At 45.7% G+C, this 25,109-nt stretch overlaps 1 protein-coding gene across 1 annotated transcript in view; it reads left to right on the plus strand.

Moving 5' to 3' along the window:
• The window catches only part of LOC144768903 (cell adhesion molecule CEACAM1-like), a 235,468-nt gene that overhangs the window by 159,540 nt on the left and 50,819 nt on the right, over nucleotides 1-25,109 (plus strand). The window contains exons 9-10 of the mRNA XM_078652916.1: nucleotides 7,303-7,347; nucleotides 21,131-21,166. Of these exons, the coding sequence (XP_078509042.1) occupies nucleotides 7,303-7,347; nucleotides 21,131-21,166 (81 nt within the window). The remainder of the gene's footprint in view (nucleotides 1-7,302; nucleotides 7,348-21,130; nucleotides 21,167-25,109) is intronic.

The raw sequence follows: 25,109 nt of genomic DNA on the forward strand, positions 1-25,109 counted from the left end.
ATATATTTTATTTTTTTAATATTTCTTAAATTTATGACTTTAAAAAAAATGTATATATTTTTTTTAACTGTTTGAGTGTGAATAGTAATTTTCGTTTCTCCGCTATCCAACACTTACCCTAATGTTGCACTCACTGGAGTGGGAATAGAGATTTTTACCTCTCCGCTATCCAGCACTTTCCTTTCTGTTGCACTCACTGGAGTGACAATAGTAATTTTTACCCCTCCGCTATCCAGCAATTTCCCTACTTTTGCACTCACGGGAGTGGGAATAGTAATTTATACCCCTCTTCTACCCTGCACTGTCCCTACTGTTGCACTCACTGGAGTTCTAATAGTAATTTTTACCTCTCCGCTATCCAACACTTTCACTACTGTTGCACTCTCCGTAGTGGATATAGTAATGTTTGCCCCTCCGCTATCCAACACTTTCCCTGCTGTTGCATTCTCCGGAGTGGGAATACAAATGTGTAACCCTCCAAAATCCAACATTTAGCCTACTGTTGCATTCAGTGGAGTGGAAATAGTAATTTGTACCCCCCCCCCCCCCGCTATCCAACACTTTCCCTTATGTTGCACTCTTTGGAGTGGGAATAGTAATTTATGCCCCTCCACTATCCAACTCTTTCCCTACTGTTGCTCTCATTGGGGGCATATTATCAAGCGGCAGCGATAATTATTGCTGGCCGCACTCAGTGTGAAAAATGTTATCGCCGGCTATCGCTGGTAATTATCGCCATGCTAGCGCTGTATTAACAACGCATAGCGCAATGGCGATAATTATTCCAGCGATAGCGGTGTTTTCCATGGAACATCGCTGGTTTTTCAGGGATGTTCCATGGTAAACGGCGATAACCTTGCTGATACAACCCTGTGGTCGTATCAGCATAATCCACCCCAAATGGTAAGTATACCTAAGTCAGCATTTTTGCAGACATAAGTTTTTGGCAAAAAACACGGTTTTCGCCAAAAACTAACGTCTGCAAAAATGCGTGGGCCTCCTTGTAAATATCGAGATGAGTACATCCGCGATAATTTACAAGCAGTGACGCCCACTTTACATCTCATTAGAGATGCAAAGCGAGGCGTCGGGAAAACGGGTGCTGACATGCGCTAATGCATGTTAGCATCCTCTTGTAGATAGGGCGATGTCATTTTTCGCCGCTTTTTTAGCTTTTAAAACCAAAAAAGCGGCAAAATGGCCCTTGATAATATGCCCCATTGGAGTTGGAATAGTAAATTAAATCCCTCCACTATCCAACACTTTCGCTACTGTGCACTCACTGGAGTTGGAATAGTAATTTTGATCCCTCCGCTATCCCACATTTTCCCTATTGTTGCACTCACTGGAGTGGGAATAGTAATTTTTACCTCTCCGCTATCCAACACTTTCCCTACTGTTGCACTCTTTGGAGAGGGAATAGTATTTTTTCCCCTCCGCTATCGAACACTTTCCCTACTGTTGCACTCTTTGGAGAGGGAATAGTATTTTTTCCCCTCCGCTATCGAACACTTTCCCTACTGTTGCTCTCAGTGGAGTGGAAATAGTAATTGTTACCCCTCCGCTATCCAACACGTTCCCTACTGTTGCACTCACTGGAGTTGGAATAGTAAATTTAATTCCTCTGCTATCCAACAATTACCCTACTTTTACACCCACTGGAGTGGAACCAGTTACTTTTACCCCTTTGTTATCCAACACTTTCCCTACAGTTGCACTGATTGTATTGTGAAATGTAAGTTTCAATATTTTTCTAATAGTTGAATGTTTTAATTTATGATAGATTTTTGTTTCTTTATACTTTAAATCATTCATATATATTTTTTTAATTATTTTAAACTTTTAACATAAATTAAAAATAATAGTTTATTAATTGTTTTAAAGTAAATAGATATGTGTAAATTATTATGATTGTGTTTAGTTTTTTAATTAAGTTAAGTTATTATATTTTATTAAACTGTATATTACATGTATTTTATTTTGTTAATATTATACTCAATATATATTATTTTATATTTATATAAAAGTCGATGTTTTATACATCTATATTTTTTACATCAATATTTTGGATTGATAACTTTGTACTTACCTGTTTAAGTATAGACCCTGCCCTGGTTTGAACATTTTTGCCAGGGCGGATTTTGGTTTCCAATGCCCCCCTAGACACTACCGTAGTTTGCTGAGCGATGGATGGAATTGGACTGTTGACCCCTTTGAGATGTATCTTATACCTGATTGTCCACGGTGATGAGGCAACAAACACTACTCACATTAGCGTTTATCAGCATTCCCTGCGTTCTGCAGATCACGGACAGGTGATGTAATTGTACATAATGAATTTCCATGCATAATCTGCATCAGTTAATTGCAGATTTGCATATCATACTATATTTGCAACAGAAGGGCACTGTGCATAGTTCACTTGTGGGGCTGAACCCTAGTGGGTTGGAGGGAGAAGTGGAATTGAGTGGTGCATCTGGTAACAGACTAAAAACAAGCACTGGCAAAGCCAATAGGTTTGGCATTGGCTGCCAGCCATTGGGGTATAGGCAGTGGCATTTTTGTTCTGGCAGGGATTTTGCAAAACATTATTGTTCGGGAAGATGAGGGTCCTCATTATAAAAAAAAAAATGGCTAAAGACCTAAAATAAAATAAGAACACATTCACATAGTACTCCCTGTCCATGAAGGAAACTACCTTGTGTGCTCTTTGTGAAAGAGCTGAATGATGTCACTCACAGTGAAGCCAGCCAATGGCTGAAGTGGGCTGACCCATCACTTTATTTTTTTAGAAGAATGTGAATGAACCAACAACAGACTAATGGATGGACTCTGCCTGAAAACCCCTGTAAATCAATCAATCAATCAACCAGGAGTTGGTATAGTGCGTCTACTCACCTATGAGGGTCTGAAGGCGCTGGGGGGTGGGGGTGGCTGCTGATCCATCTGGGTGTGGAGGTAACTATGTTATACACAAAATGTTCCTAAAATTAAAAGGTCTTGGCTAACGCTACACGTAAAAAAGCCAATCGGTCCGGTGTTGGTGTTGGTTTCCAGCGACTTGCCTCTGCTAATGCTTTTTTATAATGAGTTTGTAGGTCTTTATTAGCAGTCAATAGATATGGTTGAAAGGAGAGATAGAAAGGCTTGCAAATAGGTAGATAGATAGATAGATAGATAGATAGATAGATAGATAGATAGATAGATAGATAGATAGATAGATAGATAGATAGATAGATAGATAGATGGATAGATGGATAGATGGATAGATGGATAGATGGATAGATGGATGGATGGATAGATGGATAGATGGATAGATAGATAAAGCAGTACATGTGACTTAACAGTACAGCTTCAATTAATAATATAATTGTTAAATGCCTACATAAGCACAACATACAATAATCCTGAAAGAAACCTAGAAAGCCATACAAGCATGACTTACAGACTGAAGTGTCTTGAAAGTATAACTGCAGTCCTGAATTAAAATACATACCAACCCGCCCTACAGGAATGCGGTCATAAATCCACTTCATTGCACGTATTCTAAAAAGATGATAACTTCATAAAAAACAGATTCAAATCAATACAATCTGGCATGTTGTGAAATAGAAGCAGTCATATAAACAAAGGCCACTGCAAAAGTCATATACAACAGCAATAGTAGGAAACAAGAACTGATGAAGCTGGAATGTGCATTGTGCTCATCGGAAGAGCTGGTAGGAAGGTCCTGCTATCACAAAGACAACTCTAAAGGTACAATAAAGTAAAAACAAAAACACTGTTGCTAAAGGACTATCTTGTGTGTGATGTGCTCCTTGTGGAAGAGCAAAATTCAGTCACTCAGTGTGAAGTTAGACAGTGGTTGAAGTGAGCCGGCCCCTTGCTGTATTCTGCAGTGGGTGGAAGCAAAATGTGAATGACACGACAGCAGGCCAATGGATGAAGAGATCTGAACCCTTGCTGTATTCTGTAGTGGGTGGGAGCAAAATGTGAATGACACAACAGCAGACCAATGGATGAAGAGAGCTGAACCCTTGCTGTATTCTGCAGTGGGTGGAAGCAAAATGTGAATGACACGACAGCAGGCCAATGGATGAAGAGATCTGAACCCTTGTTGTATTCTGTAGTGGGTGGAAGCAAAATGTGAATGACACAACAGCAGACCAATGGATGAAGAGAGCTGAACCCTTGCTGTATTCTGCAGTGGGTGGAAGCAAAATGTGAATGACATAACAGCAGGCCAATGGATGAAGAGATCTGAACCCTTGCTGTATTCTGTAGTGGGTGGAAGCAAAATGTGAATGACACAACAGAAGACCAATGGATGAAGAGATCTGACCCCTTGCTGTATTCTGCAGTGGGTGGAAGCAAAATGTGAATGACACAACAGCAGACCAATGGATGAAGAGAGGTGTCTGAAAGGAAATATAAACTATATATAATTTTATTACAAATTAAAAAGTCTTGTAAAACACAAGACCTAAATATGACTTTCAAGTAGGAATGGAGTGTGTTTGTGAGTGATTGGTGTGCTCAACTGACAACTACACCTCTTTTACTTGGTCTGTTGAACCAGTTTAAAATGGGGGAGATACGAAAAGTGTGATGATGAGCAGCAGTTAGATGATGTAGTTTTGGATAAATGTGATGCATATCATATGCACAGGGAAACAATGGAATTGCAAACTCTGTCCAACTCAGTGGCGTAACATTCACCCCCACCGCACCCACCATGCATGGGGGTCACAAGCTTGAGAGGGCTCCCTCCGGATCTGTGCACGAACAGCAGGCTCATGACCTGAGTGCTTCTGACTGGGTCCGGGGGGGGGGGCCTTTATGTACTTTGCAGGGGGGCCCCTTCAAGTTTTGGTACGCCACTTGGTCAAACTGGGAAGTAGCCTCAAGTCGCAGTTGTTTGTGCCTGCTCTTTGCTGTCACAGTGCATGCTGGGACACATGCAGAACTGAAAAACACTGAAGTAACAAATCTAAACAACAGAACCTCTATTTGTGAAATGTGCTAGGCTCCCCAAGAAGTAGGTGTTCACTGGAATGTGGGCACCGGTACATTGCATAATGATCACTGGCATCTGAAGGGGAAGTAGCTATGCAGCGGGACCCAGTGTGTCCGCATGGCCATCAGAGGACACGCCCGCCAGCTCCTCTCCTATTGGTCGCTTCACATCAACGGAGCACTGTGAGCGCTAAGTTAGGAGAGTCTCTGCCACAGTCTTGGGGTGACGGGTGTCTTAAGTAGTTAAAACAGTGTAGCAGCACTGTGTTTCCACTGTAGGCAGTGGTAAATGATTGTTCGTCAAATGAACAGAACATTACACAATAATATACACAAAGCAACATTGGAACAGAGTTAGAACGCAATAGCGGACATCACAACAAAAAACGAAAAACACAATACGAGACGTACAATGCAAAAAAAAATACAATAATGGTGCATAAAAACACAGCGGCATAAAAAACTAACAGAACCCTATACCAGCACCACAAGATACCGCAAAAAACTTGAAAAGACGTTCTGGTCACACACACCACCTCAGGAATCCTGGTTTCATAATACAGTGGTAAAATGTGTTTGGACCAAGCACTGCCTTAACTTACCACCAAGGACTTGAAATAGCACAAGTCAAAAATAATTGGTCATCCAGTCCCAAATAATTTGACAGGTGATCCTGACTTTCAGAGAAGATATCACAGCTTCCGGATGGAGCTTCATAAAGCTGCAGGTACCTGTTGGCGTCGCTGATATTAGTTCCTGAAGCGGGTCATCAATAACTAACTTGAGGTTTGGCCCCATTGTCCGCGGTGCTGAGCTTCTCCTCAGCTATCCAGGTGCATTCCTGTCACCGCAGTAGATGATGGCTTGGAGCCTTATATAGGCCTTGGTGAGCGGCCCAGCGTCTCGCCAGGGAGATGGAGGTCATAAGCCCCGCCACCCTGGTGGTGGACCGCCCGCCACATTTACTGATCTCCACCTGTCTGGCAGGGGTCTCTTTGCTCTGATGACATGTTTAAGGCACCTGCTTGGCAAACATTTTTGGTTCAGAGAAAACAATGTATTGGTTTGTCTTCTTCGAACAAATAGTACATGTGGGGAGAGATTTTTTTCTGCACGTTGGGGATATTTGATCTCTTGCCTGGCCACTTCCGCCATTCCTCCCATAGCAGAAACAGGCAGGGAGAATGATAACCAGTCACCCTCAATTGGCCAGGATGAGTGTCGCTGTGACACAGCAGCTCCATGATGGATGGACCACTGAGTGAGCGACTACCGTCCAGTGAAGGCTTCATCGATGGTAAGTAACCCAGCGAGTTCCCTGACTCTAAGTAGGGCGGGGGAGCCACAGGGTGGTGGGGCGGAAGAGGCAGCGGCTTTAGCTATTCCTCTCACTTACCCAAACTCTAAACAAATCCCATAGTCATTTTTGAAACTCTACTATCTGAGGTCCGGACTGCGAACCTTGGATGCATCAACTCAACCGTGGAAGGGTTTTACGGCCACATGCATCAATGTTCCCGTTTGCGAATTCTTAATTGCGAAAATTAAGGAATCGCAATTAAGAATTAGCAAACGGCTATGCATTTAGAAATTGCAATTTTTTTTACAATTTCTTAATTTTCCTTAATTGCGATTCACAATTTGCGAATCGCAATTAAGGAATCCCTTTCCATTTATTCCTACGGGCCTAGAGGCCCATAGGAATGAATGTGAAGGCATTCTCATTTTGCGATTCGCAATTAAGGAATCGCAAAATGAGAATGCAATTTCAAGGGTGCAGGGGGGGTCCAAAGGGCCCCCCCTGCACCCCTGAAATGTACCTTTAAGTAGATTTTTCACACACACATGCCCCAAGGGCATGTGTTTGTGAGTAAAATGAAACTTTCAAAAATGCACTTTTGTGCACTTTTGAAAGTTTTCCCAAATTATTTCATGGTAATTTACCACTACCTATTTGCGATTTCGCAATTTAAAAAAAATCATGCATTGCATTTAAGAAATCGCAAAATTGCGATTTCTTAAATTGCGAAAAAAGCAAAAAGCTTAATGCATTCCAAAAAAGGGATTTGCATTTGCAAACGGCAGAATTTTGCGATTCGCACTGTTTGCGAATGCAAAAACCCTTGATGCATGTGCCCATTAGTTCGTAAAGTATCTTGTGGTATGTTTGTAGTATTTCTTTAATCTCTTTCTAAATCCAGGATTCCCTTTTCCACTCATTTTGTGCACTTGAATGAAGCTGTGTCTGGCCTGATGTCAATTGAAGTTTCTTCTCTGTTTTCATAGATGGTTCGCATTATTCAACGGTCTTGGAGAATGTTGGTGAAAAAGGTAAGTAGCACTTTGTATGTTTTCATCATGTCCTTTACTGTGATCATTGAGCTGAAATGCCCTTATCATGTCATGTTCTCAGAGTGCAATGACATGAGCAGAAATGTGTGCCATCCGAGGGTTGTGGAACAAAAGGATGTGGCAAGCAGTGGCGGATGGCATGTACGGAGGGTGGTGAGGCGGGTGAGACTACAGGAAAATGAAGTAAACAATCCTGGTGCTGCTCTCATGCAGCATGAAAGAAGAACCAGGATTGGAGGGAGTGCCTCGTTCGGGGCTCCCGGGGACACTGGAGCTCTATGCTGTCTCTAACCCAGCGTTGGAGAGGTTTAAAATGCGCATGTCTGGCTGGCCATTGCAAGACGGCCGGACAAAGAGACATGCACACTTTAAACTGAAAATTCCCTGCCCATCACTGCTTTCTGCTGCTGCTGCTGCTGCTGCTTGACTGGCGGGAGCAGAAAGCCCCGCCCCCTATCCTGAATCTCGGCTCGGGCCTGGGTTTTGAAAAATATAATAATAATAAATTAACGGTATTGCCATTTTGTTTTTCCATCTCTGTGGGCAATTTAGTTGGTGGGGGGATGTTCCTCCGCCTTAATAGAGGAGCCGTCCCTTGTGGCAAGCCTTGGAGTGATTGTGCTCCCACTCAGAGACATCTGCCCCGTCAGTTTTACTGGACTCTCTCCTCAGAGACATGTGAAAATTGTAAATTGATACTTGTATAGCGCACTACTCACCCGCAAGGGTCTCAAGGCACTTGTAGGAATACCGCTGTGGAACCCATCCTGGCTTTCCCTGTGAGGTGTCCACTCCTGGGCACCCCCAAGGTGAGGCCAGGCATCCTTAGCGTTGTGGGGGCCGTTGTGGAGATTAAGCAAGCTATTGCCCAGAGTTGCAGAGTGGGACTCCATGATTGGAATAGGCACCGAGGCGAGAATTATCAGGTCCGTGGAATTTTTTAGCTCAAGTCCCGCCGAGGCAGGGAATTGAACCCTGGTCCCGGGCTAGACCTCTGCATCAGGGTCTGCCGCTCTAACCATTGAGCCACACAATCCCATGGGAAAACATGGCTCCCAACCTTCCTGCAGTATCAGGTCCGTGGAATTTTTTAGCTCAAGACCCTCCCAGGCGGGGAATTGAACCCTGGTCCAGGGCCAGACCTCTGCATCAGGGTCTGCCGCTCTAACCATTGTGGCCCATCTGTTTAACTGGACTGTCTCCTCAGAGGAACATGACCAGCACTTTTATTAAACTGTCTCCTCAATGGAACGTGGCCTGCAGTTTTATTAAACTGTCTCCTCAATGGCACGTGGCCTGCAGTTTTACCTGACTGTCTCTTCAGAGGAACATGACCAGCAGTTTTATTAAACTGTCTCTTCAGAGGCAAGTGGCCAGCAGTTTTTCTGTGCATGTGGTTCCTTACTTGTAGTGGTAGAAATGGTCTAAAGGACAGTGGAATGATTACCTTATTAAGGAATGTTATCAGAGTAATGATCAGACATCCAGGTGGCCACACACACTTCCTCCTGCCAGGCTTTAGATGTGTAATGGAGTCCCCCTCATTGGCACAGATTTGCCCAGCCAGAAGGCCCACAGCTCACCATGCCACAGGGGCATTAGCTGCACCAAGCTGATGAGGCCCCACAAGGACAAAGCTTGGCAGTGGTTCTTACATTCTTCTGAGGGGGGGGGGGTGATGTGGGTGAGGGGGGGGCCAAGACAAATTTTCCTGGTCAGTAGTGGCACAGACAGAGAACAGAGGAGTGGGGCACCCCCTGAAGGGTTCCCTGAGTCTTCAGGGGGATTAATACCTATATCTCCATCACTGATGTGGGTGGTGAAGGAACTATTTTTTTGGGGGGTGCTGCCATTAATCTTACATAATTGAAGTCATAAGGTTTGTGAAAGATCCAAGCATCAAACACTAAACAAGTGTATTAAATATGCGATGCCCATTCAGCAGGGGAGTGGTTAGGGTGGGGCATGAAGGTGGTGGGGCATGAAGGTGGTGGGGCATGAAGGTGGTGGGGCATGAAGGTGGTGGGGCATGAAGGTGGTGGTGCATGAAGGTGGTGGTGCATGAAGGTGGTGGGGCATGAAGGTGGTGGGGCATGAAGGTGGTGGTGCATGAAGGTGGTGGGGCATGAAGGTGGTGGGGCATGAAGGTGGTGGGGCATGAAGGTGGTGGGGCATGAAGGTGGTGGTGCATGAAGGTGGTGGGGCATGAAGGTGGTGGGGCACGAAGGTGGTGGGGCACGAAGGTGGTGGGGCATGAAGGTGGGGGGCATGAAGGTGGTGGTGCATGAAGGTGGTGGTGCATGAAGGTGGTGGTGAATAAAGGTGGTGGGGCATGAATGTGGTGGTGCATGAAGGTGGTGGGGCATGAAGGTGGTGGTGCATGAAGGTGGTGGGGCATGAAGGTGGTGGGGCCTGAAGGTGGTGGGGCATGAAGGTGGTGGTGAATAAAGGGGGTGGGGCATGAAGGTGGTGGTGCATGAAGGTGGTGGGGCATGAAGGTGGGGGGCATGAAGGTGGTGGGGCATGAAGGTGGTGGTGCATGAAGGTGGTGGTGCATGAAGGTGGTGGGGCATGAAGGTGGGGGGCATGAAGGTGGTGGGGCATGAAGGTGGTGGTGCATGAAGGTGGTGGTGTATGAAGGTGGGGGGCATGAAGGTGGGGGGCATGAAGGTGGTGGGGCATGAAGGTGGTGGTGCATGAAGGTGGTGGGGCATGAAGGTGGTGGTGCATGAAGGTATGGGGCATGAAGGTGGTGGGGCATGAAGGTATGGGGCATGAAGGTGGTGGGGCATGAAGGTGGTGGTGCATGAAGTTGGTGGTGCATGAAGGTGGTGGGGCATGAAGGTGGTGGGGCGTGAAGGTGGTGGTGCATGAAGGTGGTGGGGCATGAAGGTGGTGGTGCATGAAGGTGGTGGTGAATAAAGGTGGTGGGGCATGAAGGTGGTGGGCATGAAGGTGGTGGGGCATGAAGGTGGTGGGGCATGAGTGTGGTGGTGCATGAAGGTGGTGGGGCATGAAGGTGGTGGGGCATGAAGGTGGTGGGGCATGAAGGTGGTGGGGCATGAGGGTGGTGGTGCATGAAGGTGGTGGGGCATGAAGGTGGTGGGGCATGAGGGTGGTGGTGCATGAAGGTGGTGGGGCATGAAGGTGGTGGGGCATGAAGGTGGTGGGGCATGAAGGTGGTGGGGCATGAGGGTGGTGGTGCATGAAGGTGGTGGGGCATGAAGGTGGTGGTGCATGAAGGTGGTGGGGCATGAAGGTGGTGGGGCATGAAGGTGGTGGTGCATGAAGGTGGGGGGCATGAAGGTGGTGGGGCATGAAGGTGGTGGGCATGAAGGTGGTGGGACATGAAGGTGGTGGGGCATGAAGGTGGTGGGGCATGAAGGTGGTGGTGCATGAAGGTGGTGGTGCATGAAGGTGGTGGGGCAGGAAGGTGGTGGTGCATGAAGGTGGTGGTGCATGAAGGTGGTGGGGCAGGAAGGTGGTGGGCATGAAGGTAGTGGGGCATGAAGGTGGTGGGGCATGAAGGTGGTTGGGCATGAAGGTGGTGGGGCATGAAGGTGGTGGGGCATGAAGGTGGTGGGGCATGAAGGTAGTGGGGCATGAAGGTGGTGGGGCATGAAGGTGGTGGGGCATGAAGGTGGCGGGGCATGAAGGTGGTGGGGCATGAAGGTGGTTGGGCATGAAGGTGGTGGGGCATGAAGGTGGTGGTGCATTATGGAGCACTGGTGAGATACCGCACTATATTTTACAGTCAACACATTTTCTGTTGAAATGGCCACTAAATGGAAATGTAGTTTTACTGGTAAAAATATACAGTGCAAAAATGAAAATGTTGGAAATCATATATAGTTCATTTACTGATATTTAAATGTGTGTTAGAGATAAATGGACATGCTACAGCCTTTCCTTGCACTTGGCTGTCAGAGGAATAAAAGTAAACTCAAGTTTCTGAATCAGCAGGAATTTGCCAGAATAAATAGAGTGACATTTGACCTCTGTCTTTGAACAAGCATCATATGGGACAAGATAAACCCAAATTTTAAGGGCTTCTGGTTTTCTCATTAACTTTCAGAACTCCATGTGGATTATTTCTGGGAGTGCTGCAGCACCCCTGCACCCCTTCTTTCAATGTCTGTGATAATGTGTCCTTTCACCAGAGCTATCCCCAAGGCTACACAGGGCTTACTGTTGCAACCCTCAGACAACAGAGCTAGCACTAATTGTACTCAAGGCTTCCTGGTTCAGCCTCAGACAGCAGAGTGATCCCTAAGGTTACATAGGGCTTACAAGTTCAAGCCTCAACAAGCAAAGCTATCCCTAAGGCTTCACAAAGCTTACTGGTACAAGCCTCAGACAGCAGAACTATCTCTAATATTACACAAGGCTCCCTGGTTCAAGCCTCAGGCAGAAGACCTATAACTAAGGCCACACAGGTCTCACAAGTGCAAGCCTCAGACAGCAAAGCTATCCCTAAGGTTACATAGGGCTTCCCAGATCAAGCCACAGCTAGCCAGGGTATCCCTATGGCTATCCGTTTGTAGATAATGGGGTAACCCAAAAGTCAACCGGACCTGGGTACATTGCGGGAATGAACAAATGGTCCATGACCAATGCTTAACCAAGAATCAAATTAAATTTCACAATGTGTGTTGTATCTAGATTAACAACACTGGTATCTAATACTCATACGTTGCTTAATGCATGCATTAAATACCTCTTTATGCATGTACATAAAAAAAACAGAACAGAACACACAGACTAAAGAAATATTTCCAGCCCAATTATATTCAAAAATATATCCACATTTATTTTGAATATGTACTTGATTCTTTTCAATGAACACAGGTTGCGCGCAGAAAGGGAAAAGGGGGTAGTAAAGTAGTGGTGGTGGGTGGTGAAAAGTGTAAATCATAGAATAAAGGGAGAACAGACAGATACTTTCGATATACTGGTAACTCAAGACCAGACAATGTTGACCTGTCCAATGGTGGACTCTCATTTATATGTAATCGGTAAATTGATATAAGCACTCAATGCAATTTTAGTTGTGGCAGATGAACAAATGGTACAGGTCTATATGGGAAGACACTCATATGGTTAAAAGAGGTTTACTGGTGCAAGCCTCATCCAACAGAACTATCCCGAAGGTTACCGGGGGCTTACTGGTGCAAGCCTCGGACAGCAGAGCTATCCCTAAAGCTAGACAGGGCTTACTGGTTCAGGCCTCAGAGAGCAGAGCTATCCCTAGGAATGTCTGACAAAATATCGACGGACAGAAAATCGACCTACAAAAATATCGACACAGAAATATCAAAGTCAAAAATATCGAAGTCCTATCTACATAAACGAAAGTACAAAAATATCGAGACAAAAAATAACGTTGTCAAAAATATTGATGTTAGAAATATCGTTCTTTTAAATGTTTTAATAATGATGTAAATATAAGTAAATAATACATATAATTAAAACACATTTAAAAATAACTAATACATATAATGATAAAATTCATTAAACATATACGTGTACATTGAAATATATATATACTTACTCCACATATTGCAACATTAGGGAAAGAGATGGATAGAGTAGGAGTAAAAATTACTATTCCCACCCCAGAGAGTGCAACAGTAGTGAAAGCGCAAGATAGCGTAGGGGTAAAAATTACTATTCCCACTCCAGTGAGTGCAACAGTAGGGAAAGTGCTGGATAGCGGGAGGGTAAAAATTTACTATTCTCATTCCAGAGGTCAACAGTAGGGAAAGTGCCGGATAGCGTAGGGGTTCAAGGAGGAGTGTGGCTCACTGATTAGAGCGGCAGACCCTGATGCAGAGGTCTGGCCCGGGACCAGGGTTCAATTCCCGACGCGGCAGGGTCCTGAGCCCAAAAATGTCCACGGACTCGATAATTCTCGCCTCTGTGCCTATTCTAATCATGGTGTCCCACGCTGCAACTCTGGGCAATAGCTGCTTAATCTCCACTACGGCGGCCCACCCGCTGCGGGATGCCTGGCTTTCACCCTGGGGATACCCAGTAGGGGTTATCTCACAGGGAAAAGCCAGGACGGGTTCCCGAGGCAAGCGCCTTGATGCCTTCGGGTGATACGTGCGCTATATAAGTCGCAATACATTTACAAATGTGCCATAGCGTAGGAGTTGAATTACCATACTTAAATAATTTTCTATTGAAATATAAAATATTAATAATTAATTTTAAAAAAGTATTAATAAATTCCAATAAATGTAATTAATGTATACTTAAATAACATCAAATTACATCCCACACTATCCCCCCTTTAAGATAACTATCAATTAATAACAATTACTAATTCATTAATTATAATTAATATAATTACAAATTAACTAGTTAATAAAAATGAATTAGCCATTAAGATTTAATTAACAATAAATTAATAATCAATAACAATACATAAAAACAATGTCATTAATTAATTTAATTTAATCACTCCCCACCCTAATCCCCTATAAACCCACACCCCACAAGATATAAAAAATCACATAATGAATTTAATTATCAATTAATCACTTAATAAAAGTAATTAATAATTAATAATTAGTTAACAATAAATTAATTAACAATAAAAATAAATCAAAATTAAAAATATACATTAATTATAATTAATATAGTTATAAAAACGAATTACCAATTAATAGCTAAGTAATAATTAATTAATAATCAATACCATTAAATAAAAACATATTAATTAATTATAATTACATTACTTCCCACCCTAGTCCCCTATAAATCCACAACCCGCTCTGATACTAAAACAGAAAATGTACTTTAACAAAACATTTATTTTATAATTTATGAAAATACATTTTAAAAAATTATAACATACATAAAATACATAACACTAATTTTTTCTCTCAATATTTTTGCTTACGATATTACTTACTTTGATATCACTTACTTCGATGTTAAAAAAACCGATATTACCTACCTTGGGGTCGATATTCTGGTCAACGATATTCTTGACTTTGATATTCTGTCCCTACAATATTAAAAACTCGATATTAGTGACTGACTGAATTATTTATTAAGCGCACTATTGCCGAGGGGTCTTGGCGCTGTGTGAGAAATTGAATGCGCATTCCAGTCTAGGGTTTAGTAAATAGCCAGGTTTTTAAGGCCTTTCGAAACAAGATTTTATTTGTTTCTAGTCGAATCTTGGTAGGCAGAGAATTCCAGAGCTTTGCCGCCTGAAAAGAAAACGCCTTGCCACCCCATCGGGCTCTCTTTATCCTTGGCATGTAGATCAGGGCCAGGATGCAAGATTTTAATAAGCAAAAAGGTACATAGCAGGGAAAAACTGATTTCATATCCACTGCACCTCCTCCATTTACTGCTTTACATTCTAGGCATAAGGTCTTGAACTGCACCCTTCGTCGAATAGGAAGCCAATGTAGTTACCTCCTGCCATTGGACGTCCGGTGATGTTTCGGGAGATCCAATAGCACTCTCACTGCAGCGTTCTGTAATGACTGGAGCTTGGAGATCTGTCATTCTCCAATTCCCAAGTACATAGCATTGCAATAATCAATACGTTACAGAACCAAAGCTCCAACTACTGTCTTCCTTAATGAGAAAGGTATATAAGGTAGTATTTTTCGAAGGACCTTAATCATAAAGAAACAAGCGGAGGTGAACTGATTGACTTGAGAGGTGAGTGTTAAGTCTTTGTTAATGAGGAAACCCAAATTCTTGACTTTTTGTGCAGGAATGGGACAGATGCCAGCTTCTGGTGGTCGATATTTAAAAATCAATAGTTTGACTGACCACCATCCCTAGGGTTACACAGGGTTTGCTGGTTCATGCTTCAGGTGTCAAAATAATCCCTCAGGTCACTTAGATCATAAAGGCTCATACTAGGATAGGAGGGCTATCCCTAGGGTTACACAGGGTTTACTGGTGCAAGCCTCAGACAGCAGAGCTATCCCTAGGGTTACACAAGGCTTACTGGTGCAAGCCTCAGACAGCAGAGCTATCCCTAGGGTTACACAAGGCTTACTGGTGCAAGCCTCAGACAGCAGAGCTATCCCTAGGGTTACACAGGGTTTACTGGTTCAAGCCTCAGACAGCAGAGCTATCCCTAGGGTTACACAGGGCTTCCTGGTTCAAGCCTCAGACAGCAGAGCTATCCCTAAGGTTACACAAGGCTTACTGGTGCAAGCCTTGAACAGCAGAGCTATCCCTAAGGTTACACAAGGCCTACTGGTTCAAGTCTCAGAGACAGCAGAGCTATCCCTAGGGTTACACAGGGCTTCCTGGTTCAAGCCTCAGACAGCAGAGCTATCCCTAAGGTTACACAAGGCTTACTGGTTCAAGTCTCAGACAGCAGAGCTATCCCTAAGGTTACACAAGGCTTACTGGTGCAAGCCTTAAACAGCAGAGCTATCCCTAAGGTTACACAAGGCTTACTGGTTCAAGTCTCAGACAGCAGAGCTATCCCTAAGGTTACACAAGGCTTACTGGTGCAAGCCTTAAACAGCAGAGCTATCCCTAAGGTTACACAAGGCTTACTGGTTCAAGTCTCAGACAGCAGAGCTATCCCTAAGGTTACACAGGGCTTACTGGTGCAAGCCTCAGACAGCAGAGCTATCCCTAAGGTTACACAGGGCTTACTGGTTCAAGTCTCAGACAGCAGAGCTATCCCTAATGTTACACAGGGCTTACCGGGGGAAGCCTCAGACAGCAGAGCTATCCCTAAGGTTACACAGGGCTTACTGGTTCCAGCCTCAAACAGCAGAGCTATCCCTAAGGTTACACAAGGCTTACTGGTGCCAGCCTCAGACAGCAGAGCTATCCCTAAGGTTACACAGGTCTTCTGGTGCAAGCCTCAGACAGCAGAGCTATCCCCATGGTTACACAGGGCTTACTGGTGCAAGCCTCAGACAGCAGAGCTATCCCTAAGGTTACACAGGGTTTACTGATTCAAGTCTCAGACAGCAGAGCTATCCCTAAGGTTACACAGGGCTTACTGGTGCAAGCCTCAGACAGCAGAGCTATCCCTAGGGTTACACAGGGCTTCCTGGTTCAAGCCTCAGACAGCAGAGCTATCCCTAAGGTTACACAAGGCTTACTGGTGCAAGCCTCAGACAGAAGAGCTATCCCTAAGGTTACACAGGGCTTACTGGTTCAAGCCTCAGACAGCAGAGCTATCCCTAAGGTTACACAAGGCTTACTGGTGCAAGCCTTAAACAGCAGAGCTATCCCTAAGGTTTCACAAGGCTTACTGGTTCAAGTCTCAGACAGCAGAGCTATCCCTAAGGTTACACAAGGCTTACTGGTTCAAGTCTCAGACAGCAGAGCTATCCCTAAGGTTACACAAGGCTTACTGGTGCAAGCCTCAGACAGCAGAGCTATCCCTAAGGTTACACAAGGCTTACTGGTTCAAGTCTCAGACAGCAGAGCTATCCCTAAGGTTACACAGGGCTTACTGGTGCAAGCCTCAGACAGCAGAGCTATCCCTAAGGTTACACAGGGCTTACTGGTTCAAGTCTCAGACAGCAGAGCTATCCCTAATGTTACACAGGGCTTACCGGGGGAAGCCTCAGACAGCAGAGCTATCCCTAAGGTTACACAGGGCTTACTGGTTCCAGCCTCAAACAGCAGAGCTATCCCTAAGGTTACACAAGGCTTACTGGTGCCAGCCTCAGACAGCAGAGCTATCCCTAAGGTTACACAGGTCTTCTGGTGCAAGCCTCAGACAGCAGAGCTATCCCCATGGTTACACAGGGCTTACTGGTGCAAGCCTCAGACAGCAGAGCTATCCCTAAGGTTACACAGGGTTTACTGATTCAAGTCTCAGACAGCAGAGCTATCCCTAAGGTTACACAGGGCTTACTGGTGCAAGCCTCAGACAGCAGAGCTATCCCTAGGGTTACACAGGGCTTCCTGGTTCAAGCCTCAGACAGCAGAGCTATCCCTAAGGTTACACAAGGCTTACTGGTGCAAGCCTCAGACAGAAGAGCTATCCCTAAGGTTACACAGGGCTTACTGGTTCAAGCCTCAGACAGCAGAGCTATCCCTAAGGTTACACAAGGCTTACTGGTGCAAGCCTTAAACAGCAGAGCTATCCCTAAGGTTTCACAAGGCTTACTGGTTCAAGTCTCAGACAGCAGAGCTATCCCTAAGGTTACACAAGGCTTACTGGTTCAAGTCTCAGACAGCAGAGCTATCCCTAAGGTTACACAAGGCTTACTGGTGCAAGCCTCAGACAGCAGAGCTATCCCTAAGGTTACACAAGGCTTACTGGTGCAAGCCTCAGACAGCAGAGCTATCCCTAAGGTTACACAAGGCTTACTGGTGCAAGCCTTAAACAGCAGAGCTATCCCTAAGTTTACACAGGGCTTACTGGTTCATGCCTCAGACAGCAGAGCTATCCCTAAGGTTACACAGGGCTTACTGGCTCAAGTCTCAGACAGCAGAGCTATCCATAAGGTTACACAGGGCTTACTGGTTCAAGCCTCAGACAGCAGAGCTATCCCCAAGGTTACACAGGGCTTACTGGTGGAAGCCTCAAACAGCAGAGCTATCCCTAAGGTTACACAGGGCTTACTGGTGCAAGCCTCAGACAGCGGAGCTATCCCTAAACAGGGCTTACTGGTGCAAGCCTCAGACAGCAGAGCTATCCCTAAGGTTACACAGGGCTTACTGGGGCAAGCCTTAAACAGCAGAGCTATCCCTAAGGTTACACAAGGCTTACTGGTTCAAGTCTCAGACAGCAGAGCTATCCCTAAGGTTACACAGGGCTTACTGGTGCAAGCCTCAGACAGCAGAGCTATCCCTAAGGTTACACAGGGCTTACTGGTTCAAGTCTCAGACAGCAGAGCTATCCCTAAGGTTACACAGGGCTTACTGGTGCAAGCCTCAGACAGCAGAGCTATCCCTAAGGTTACACAGGGCTTACTGGTTCCAGCCTCAGACAGCAGAGCTATCCCCAAGGTTACACAAGGCTTACTGGTGCCAGCCTCAGACAGCAGAGCTATCCCTAAGGTTACACAGGTCTTCTGGTGCAAGCCTCAGACAGCAGAGCTATCCCCATGGTTACACAGGGCTTACTGGTGCAAGCCTCAGACAGCAGAGCTATCCCTAAGGTTACACGGGGTTTACTGATTCAAGTCTCAGACAGCAGAGCTATCCCTAAGGTTACACAGGGCTTACTGGTGCAAGCCTCAGACAGCAGAGCTATCCCTAAGGTTACACAGGGTTTACTGATTCAAGTCTCAGACAGCAGAGCTATCCCTAAGGATATACAAGGCTTACTGGTGGAAGCCTCAGACAGCAGAGCTATCCCTAGGGTTACACAAGGCTTACTGATGGAAGTCTCAGACAGCAGAGCTATCCCTAAGGTTACACAAGGCTTACTGATGGAAGCCTCAGACAACAGAGCTATCCCTAAGGTTACACAGGGCTTACTGGTTCAAGCCTAAGACAGCAGAGCTATCCCTAGGGTTACACAGGGCTTCCTGGTTCAAGCCTCAGACAGCAGAGCTACCTCTAAGGTTACACAAGGCTTACTGGTGCAAGCCTCAGACAGAAGAGCTATCCCTAAGGTTACACAGGGCTTACTGGTTCAAGCCTCAGACAGCAGAGCTATCCCTAAGGTTACACAAGGCTTACTGGTGCAAGCCTTAAACAGCAGAGCTATCCCTAAGGTTTCACAAGGCTTACTGGTTCAAGTCTCAGACAGCAGAGCTATCCCTAAGGTTACACAAGCCTTACTGGTTCAAGTCTCAGACAGCAGAGCTATCCCTAAGGTTACACAAGGCTTACTGGTGCAAGCCTCAGACAGCAGAGCTATCCCTACGGTTACACAAGGCTTACTGGTGCAAGCCTCAGACAGCAGAGCTATCCCTAAGTTTACACAGGGCTTACTGGTTCAGGCCTCAGACAGCAGAGCTATCCCTAAGGTTACACAGGGCTTACTGGTTCAAGTCTCAGACAGCAGAGCTATCCCTAAGGTTACACAGGGCTTACTGGTTCAAGCCTCAGACAGCAGAGCTATCCCCAAGGTTACACAGGGCTTACTGGTGGAAGCCTCAAACAGCAGAGCTATCCCTAAGGTTACACAGGGCTTACTGGTGCAAGCCTCAGACAGCGGAGCTATCCCTAAACAGGGCTTACTGGTGCAAGCCTCAGACAGCAGAGCTATCCCTAAGGTTACACAGGGCTTACTGGTTCAAGTCTCAGACAGCAGAGCTATCCCTAAGGTTACACAAGGCTTACTGATGGAAGCCTCAGACAGCAGAGCTATCCCTAAGGTTACACAGGGCTTACTCGTGCAAGCCTCAGACAGCAGAGCTATCCCTAAGGTTACACAGGGCTTACTGATGGAAGCCTCAGGCTGCAGAGCTATCCCTAAGGTTACACAGGGCTTACTGATGGAAGCCTCAGGCAGCAGAGCTATCCCTAAGGTTACACAGGGCTTACTGATGGAAGCCTCAGGCAGCAGAGCTATCCCTAAGGTTACACAAGGCTTACTGGTTCAAGCCTCAGACAGAAGAGCTATCCCTAAGGTTACACAAGGCTTACTGGTTCAAGTCTCAGACAGCAGAGCTATCCCTAAGGTTACACAGGGCTTACTGGTTCAAGTCTCAGACAGCAGAGCTATCCCTAAGGTTACACAGGGCTTACTGGTGCAAGCCTCAGACAACAGAGCTATCCCTAAGTTTACACAGGGCTTACTGGTGCAAGCCTCAGACAGCAGAGCTATCCCCAAGGTTACACAGGGCTTACTGGTGCAAGCCTCAGACAGCAGAGCTATCCCTAAGGTTACACAAGGCTTACTGGGGCAAGCCTCAGACAGCAGAGCTATCCCTAAGGTTACACAGGGCTTCCTGGTTCAAGCCTCAGACAGCAGAGCTATCCCTAAGGTTACACAAGGCTTACTGGTTCAAGTCTCAGACAGCAGAGCTATCCCTAAGGTTACACAAGGCTTACTGGTGCAAGCCTTAAACAGCAGAGCTATCCCTAAGGTTACACAGGGCTTACTGGTTCAAGCCTCAGACAGCAGAGCTATACCTAAGGTTACACAAGGTTTACTGGTGCAAGCCTCAGACAGCAGAGCTATACCTAAGGTTACACAAGGCTAACTGGTGCAAGCCTTAAACAGCAGAGCTATCCCTAGGGTTAGACAGGGCTTCCTGGTTCAAGCCTCAGGTATCCGAATAATCCCTCAGGTCACACAGAACATAAAGGCTCATACTAGGACAGCAGAGCTATCCCTGACAGCCTGCAGCTACCTTAACATATAGAAACTCAAGCATGAGTCATCCTTTAAGATAATAAAATCCAGCATGCTGAGGTACTAGACAGCCGCCTTTTCACACCCCCTGCACGGATACTGCAGACCCCCAGAGAGAACAAATACACCTAAGATTACATGGATCTTGGAGGTTCAGGCTCAGACAGCAGACATGTCCCTCAGGTGGCAGAATCTTTACAGGCGTAAAGCACAGGCCTCATACAGCAGGGCTATCTCTCAAGCTACAGAGGTCTTGCAAACTAATCTGTGAGGCTTTAAAACTGACCTTCGAGTATCAAGTCAATGTCGTTCTCAGAGCTGATGAGTGTGGTCTTCAGAGGCAATAAATAGTAATACAGTTGATGCATGTATGTGTTGTAAACATGTTGACGCATGGGCTGCAGGCCTTGTGATGAGCTGCGGAGCTCAGGTATTAATCACTGGAGTCCATGGTTGCTTCTTGAGGGTCTAACACTACACCTTCTTTTACAGCCCAACCCTACTATGTCAACGTGGACACGAGAGCAGGTGAGTTGGCGCTCTTTCCTCTGTGTTGAGTGAAACCTCTGTGTAGGGGTTGATACCAATATATGGCTTGCGGGGGGTGTAGCTAGAGCTTGTGGCGCCCGGGGCTATCCCTCAGATTGCCGCCCCTGGAGGGTGGGGGTGATGGGGGAGGGGTGCTGGGGAAAAATGACAGAGAGACACGTAGTATCGCCCTTAATGGTTACCTCAATCATGCAAGTTACATGCACATACATGACAGGATCCAAGGCTACGCAGTTGAATACACCGGTGACCGGCAGTACAAAGGAGAACACGCAGACTGCCACCCTGCCGGATTTCAGGAAGGGCCTTAAAACATGCTTATTTGATCAACATCCCTCAGCAGCAGCACTGCCCCCAGTGCCTAGATACCCTCACAGATGATAAGTAGCGCTATGCAAATCTTATTTGTTTGATTGATTGACACCCGATTTCCACACATCATTTGTGCGCTATAATAGTTTTATCTGTAAAACTGTATCAGGTGCATGCATCATTGTTGCCGTTTGCGATTCCTTAATTGCGAAAATTAAGAAATCGCAATTAAGGAATCGCAAACGGCAATGCATCAAAAAATCGCAATTTTTTTAGCGATTCCTTATTATTCCTTAATTGCGATTCACAATTTGTGAATCGCAATTAAGGAATCCCTTCCCATTGATTCCTATGGGCCAAAAGGCCGATAGGAATGAATGGGAAGACAATCTCAATTTGCGATTCGTAATTAGCTAATCGCAAATTGAGATTGCGATTTCAAGGGTGCCGGGGTGTCCAAAGGACACCCTGTTGCACCCCTGAAATCAATCTATGCACATATGTTGTGCACACACATGCCCTGAAGGCATGTGTGTGCACAACATGACAGTGTGAAAAAAGCAAAAAAATGCATTTTTTAGAATTTTCGCAAATTACCATGAGGTACTACCTCATGGTAATTTTTTCCCTCCTAATTGCGAATTCGCAATTGTTAAGGATGTCATGCATTGCATTTAAGGAAGAAATTGCGATTCCTTAAATGCAATTGCAATTCTATAAATCGCAAACAATAGCGATTTCTTGTCTTTTCTTTTTGATGCATCCCTAATAGTGATTTAGGAATCGCAAACGGCCGATTTTTGCGATTCGCACCGTTTGCGATTCCTAAATCGCTTGATGCATGTGGCTGTATGTCTTTGAAAGTTAAGTGACCCCTTCAATGGAGATTGTTCAGTCTATAAATGACAGTGCGCGAACACACCATGCTTTAATGATATATGTGCAACATTGTGAGTTCAGTGATGAAGCATTGATGGCAGCGACGCCACTCTGAGAATTGTTTGAGCACCACTGGGTATTCCCAATCCTCTTTCTCTTGGTTATTACCATCTCTGACTCAAGGAAATTCTAGTCCCCCTCCCATATGGATGTGTCACAAGCCCTCTGGACATTATTAAGGCAGGTATTGTCCTGATAATGTGGTAACCATATATTTTACTCATTTTCAGGCCCCCAAAAATGAATTCCCTCTATAACAACCACCTGCATAAAGTAAGCACTGCATACAGGACATAGATGAGTCACAAGAGTTGGAAGGCCTCCTGCACTTACCCTGCCCAGCCCCACAGCCACTGCCAGTAGCTGCTTGCTGCTGCTGCACAGAGATGAGCTGCATAAGTAAAGGAGAGCTGGAGCTCTTGACTGGCAGAGGGTGAAGTATAGTTCATATATACTCCATACACTTCCTCCTCATCGTTCGATTCTCCCCTCTTTCTGCCTTACCTCTCATTCTTCCAACACGGAGCACTGCTACCACTTAGGTGGAGCAGTGTGGCTCAATGGTTAGAGCGGCAGACCCTGATGCAGAGTTCTGGCCAGGGACCAGGGTTCGATTCCCGTCTCAACGGGGTCTCGGGCTCAATTTCCTCAGACCTGTTAATTCTCGCCCCGGTGCCTATTCTAATCACGGGCCCCACGCTGAAACTCTGGGCAATAGCTTGCTTAGCCTCCACACCGGCCCCAACAGCGCTAAGGATGCCTGGCTTCACCCTGGGGGTGCCCAGGAGTGGACACTTTACAGGGAAAGCCAGGAGGGGTTCCACAGCAGTATGAGTATCAGCACCAGGAAGCCGAATAGGCGACACCGCAAGGTGACCGTCTGGTGACAGTGCGCTCTATAAGTACCATGACATTTACATTTACATTAGCTGTCTGTCTGTCCCTCCTATACCACCTCCTTATTCCTCGGCCCACCCCGCTCACCTGCCTGCCGATCCGTTGCCCACTGCTGCAACTGGTGGCTTTTCCTTAGCCAATAAGGGCGGGCGAGCATCTCGGAATAGTGTAAGCATGTTATAATGTGTAGTTATTGGTATACTGTTTCAGGATGGCCACCATGTTGCATAAACATGTAACGTGACGGCCATCTTGGAAGTTAGACTAAATAACATTCCAAGATTACCACCTGCTGCTAGTGGCTTTGCCACATTGCTGCAATCAGTGGCAAAGTCAATATCGGCAGTGAACAGGTATTGGTAAAGCAATAAAACAAGGTCTATTGCTCATTTTTGGTACGGTAACAATCCTGATATGTAAAAGCTTACAAAGGGACTGTGGGAGTATGCATTATGATGTTCCCTTCTAGAACACGGCTCCTAATAGCGAGCTGTAGAACACTGCTCCTGAAGGAAATAAGGAGCAGATATCCTTAAGTAGAGTGCTTTGTTCACTGACAAACGGTGGGGCATATTACCAACAAGTAGCGATAATTATCGCTATGTTGGCTTAGCTGCAATATTTTTATCGCCGAGCTGCAGTGATTTTTCATCGCTTAGGAACCTTGCTATTATCAAGGATTATCTCCTAAGCGATAAAAATTGGCCGAAATGCATGAATATCGCCAAAAAGTCCGCGATATTCATGCATTACCGAGCTAATGCTCTTAGCCATGTTATCCACCTACCATTGGGTAACATGGCTAAGAACTGCTCAGGGCAGGTGTTAGTTTTGGAGATATTCGCGCTTAGCGCGAATATCTCCAAAAGTTGGTAATAGGAGATAGCGATGTTAGCGACTGTTTCCAGTCGCTAACATCTTGGCACGCCCACTTTGCATGTCATTAGTGATAAATATCTCTGACATGCAAAGCGGGGCCCAAGATGGTCGCTATCTCCTACTAGATGTCGCTAACTGGTGTTAGCGACAGCTAGGTAATAGGGAGATAATTTTATCTCCTCTTTCTTGGCTTTTAAAGGCAAAAAAGCGGAGATAAACCCCCTTGATAATATGCCCCGGTGTTTCAAAGTTAGAGTTGGGCATTTGGTCAAAAAAGAATTTACTGAGTCTCTGCTGAACTTGTTAAACTTAAACTAGAAGTTCACGAAAGAGAGAATGTACATACAGATAAACATATGCACTGGGCTCCATACTGGCTTACCGCGATAGCGAATTTACTATTCCAAACGTATTCGCAGTGCTCCCAACCTTTCTAACGAACTTTGGGTCTGAGTTAAATGTTTTACGGTTGCAAAGCCTGTCTGTAATTTGAAAAAGCAGAGGGTGAATGTAAAACAGCGGCGGCAGACAGCAGCACGCACCCCCGGGCATTTTGGGCAAAGCAGGCTCAGGCAGCACACACTCAATGGTCACAGCACCGCGGCAGCCTCAAGCCTGCAGCCATGCCCTGGGGGACTTTATGACTGGCACTGGCTGCAGGTAGGTGACCACGCGCTGACATGCAAGGCTGGCACAGTCTCACTTACAATGACCAGCATTCGCAGGGTTCCATACTTTATGGAATGTTCTCCGACACCCCGCTGTACAACCGGCGGCCATGTCTACGGTTCTGCAGTTGCAGGGCAATGCCTGCAATGTTCAGCTCATGGTTTGTGCACGTGGAGGGGCGCAGCTGGCACCGTAGGTACCGCTAACAACAGCAGGCCGGACATAA

This window comes from Lissotriton helveticus, chromosome 7, assembly GCF_964261635.1.
Source record: "Lissotriton helveticus chromosome 7, aLisHel1.1, whole genome shotgun sequence".
In the NCBI taxonomy this organism is placed as follows: Eukaryota; Metazoa; Chordata; class Amphibia; order Caudata; family Salamandridae; genus Lissotriton; species Lissotriton helveticus.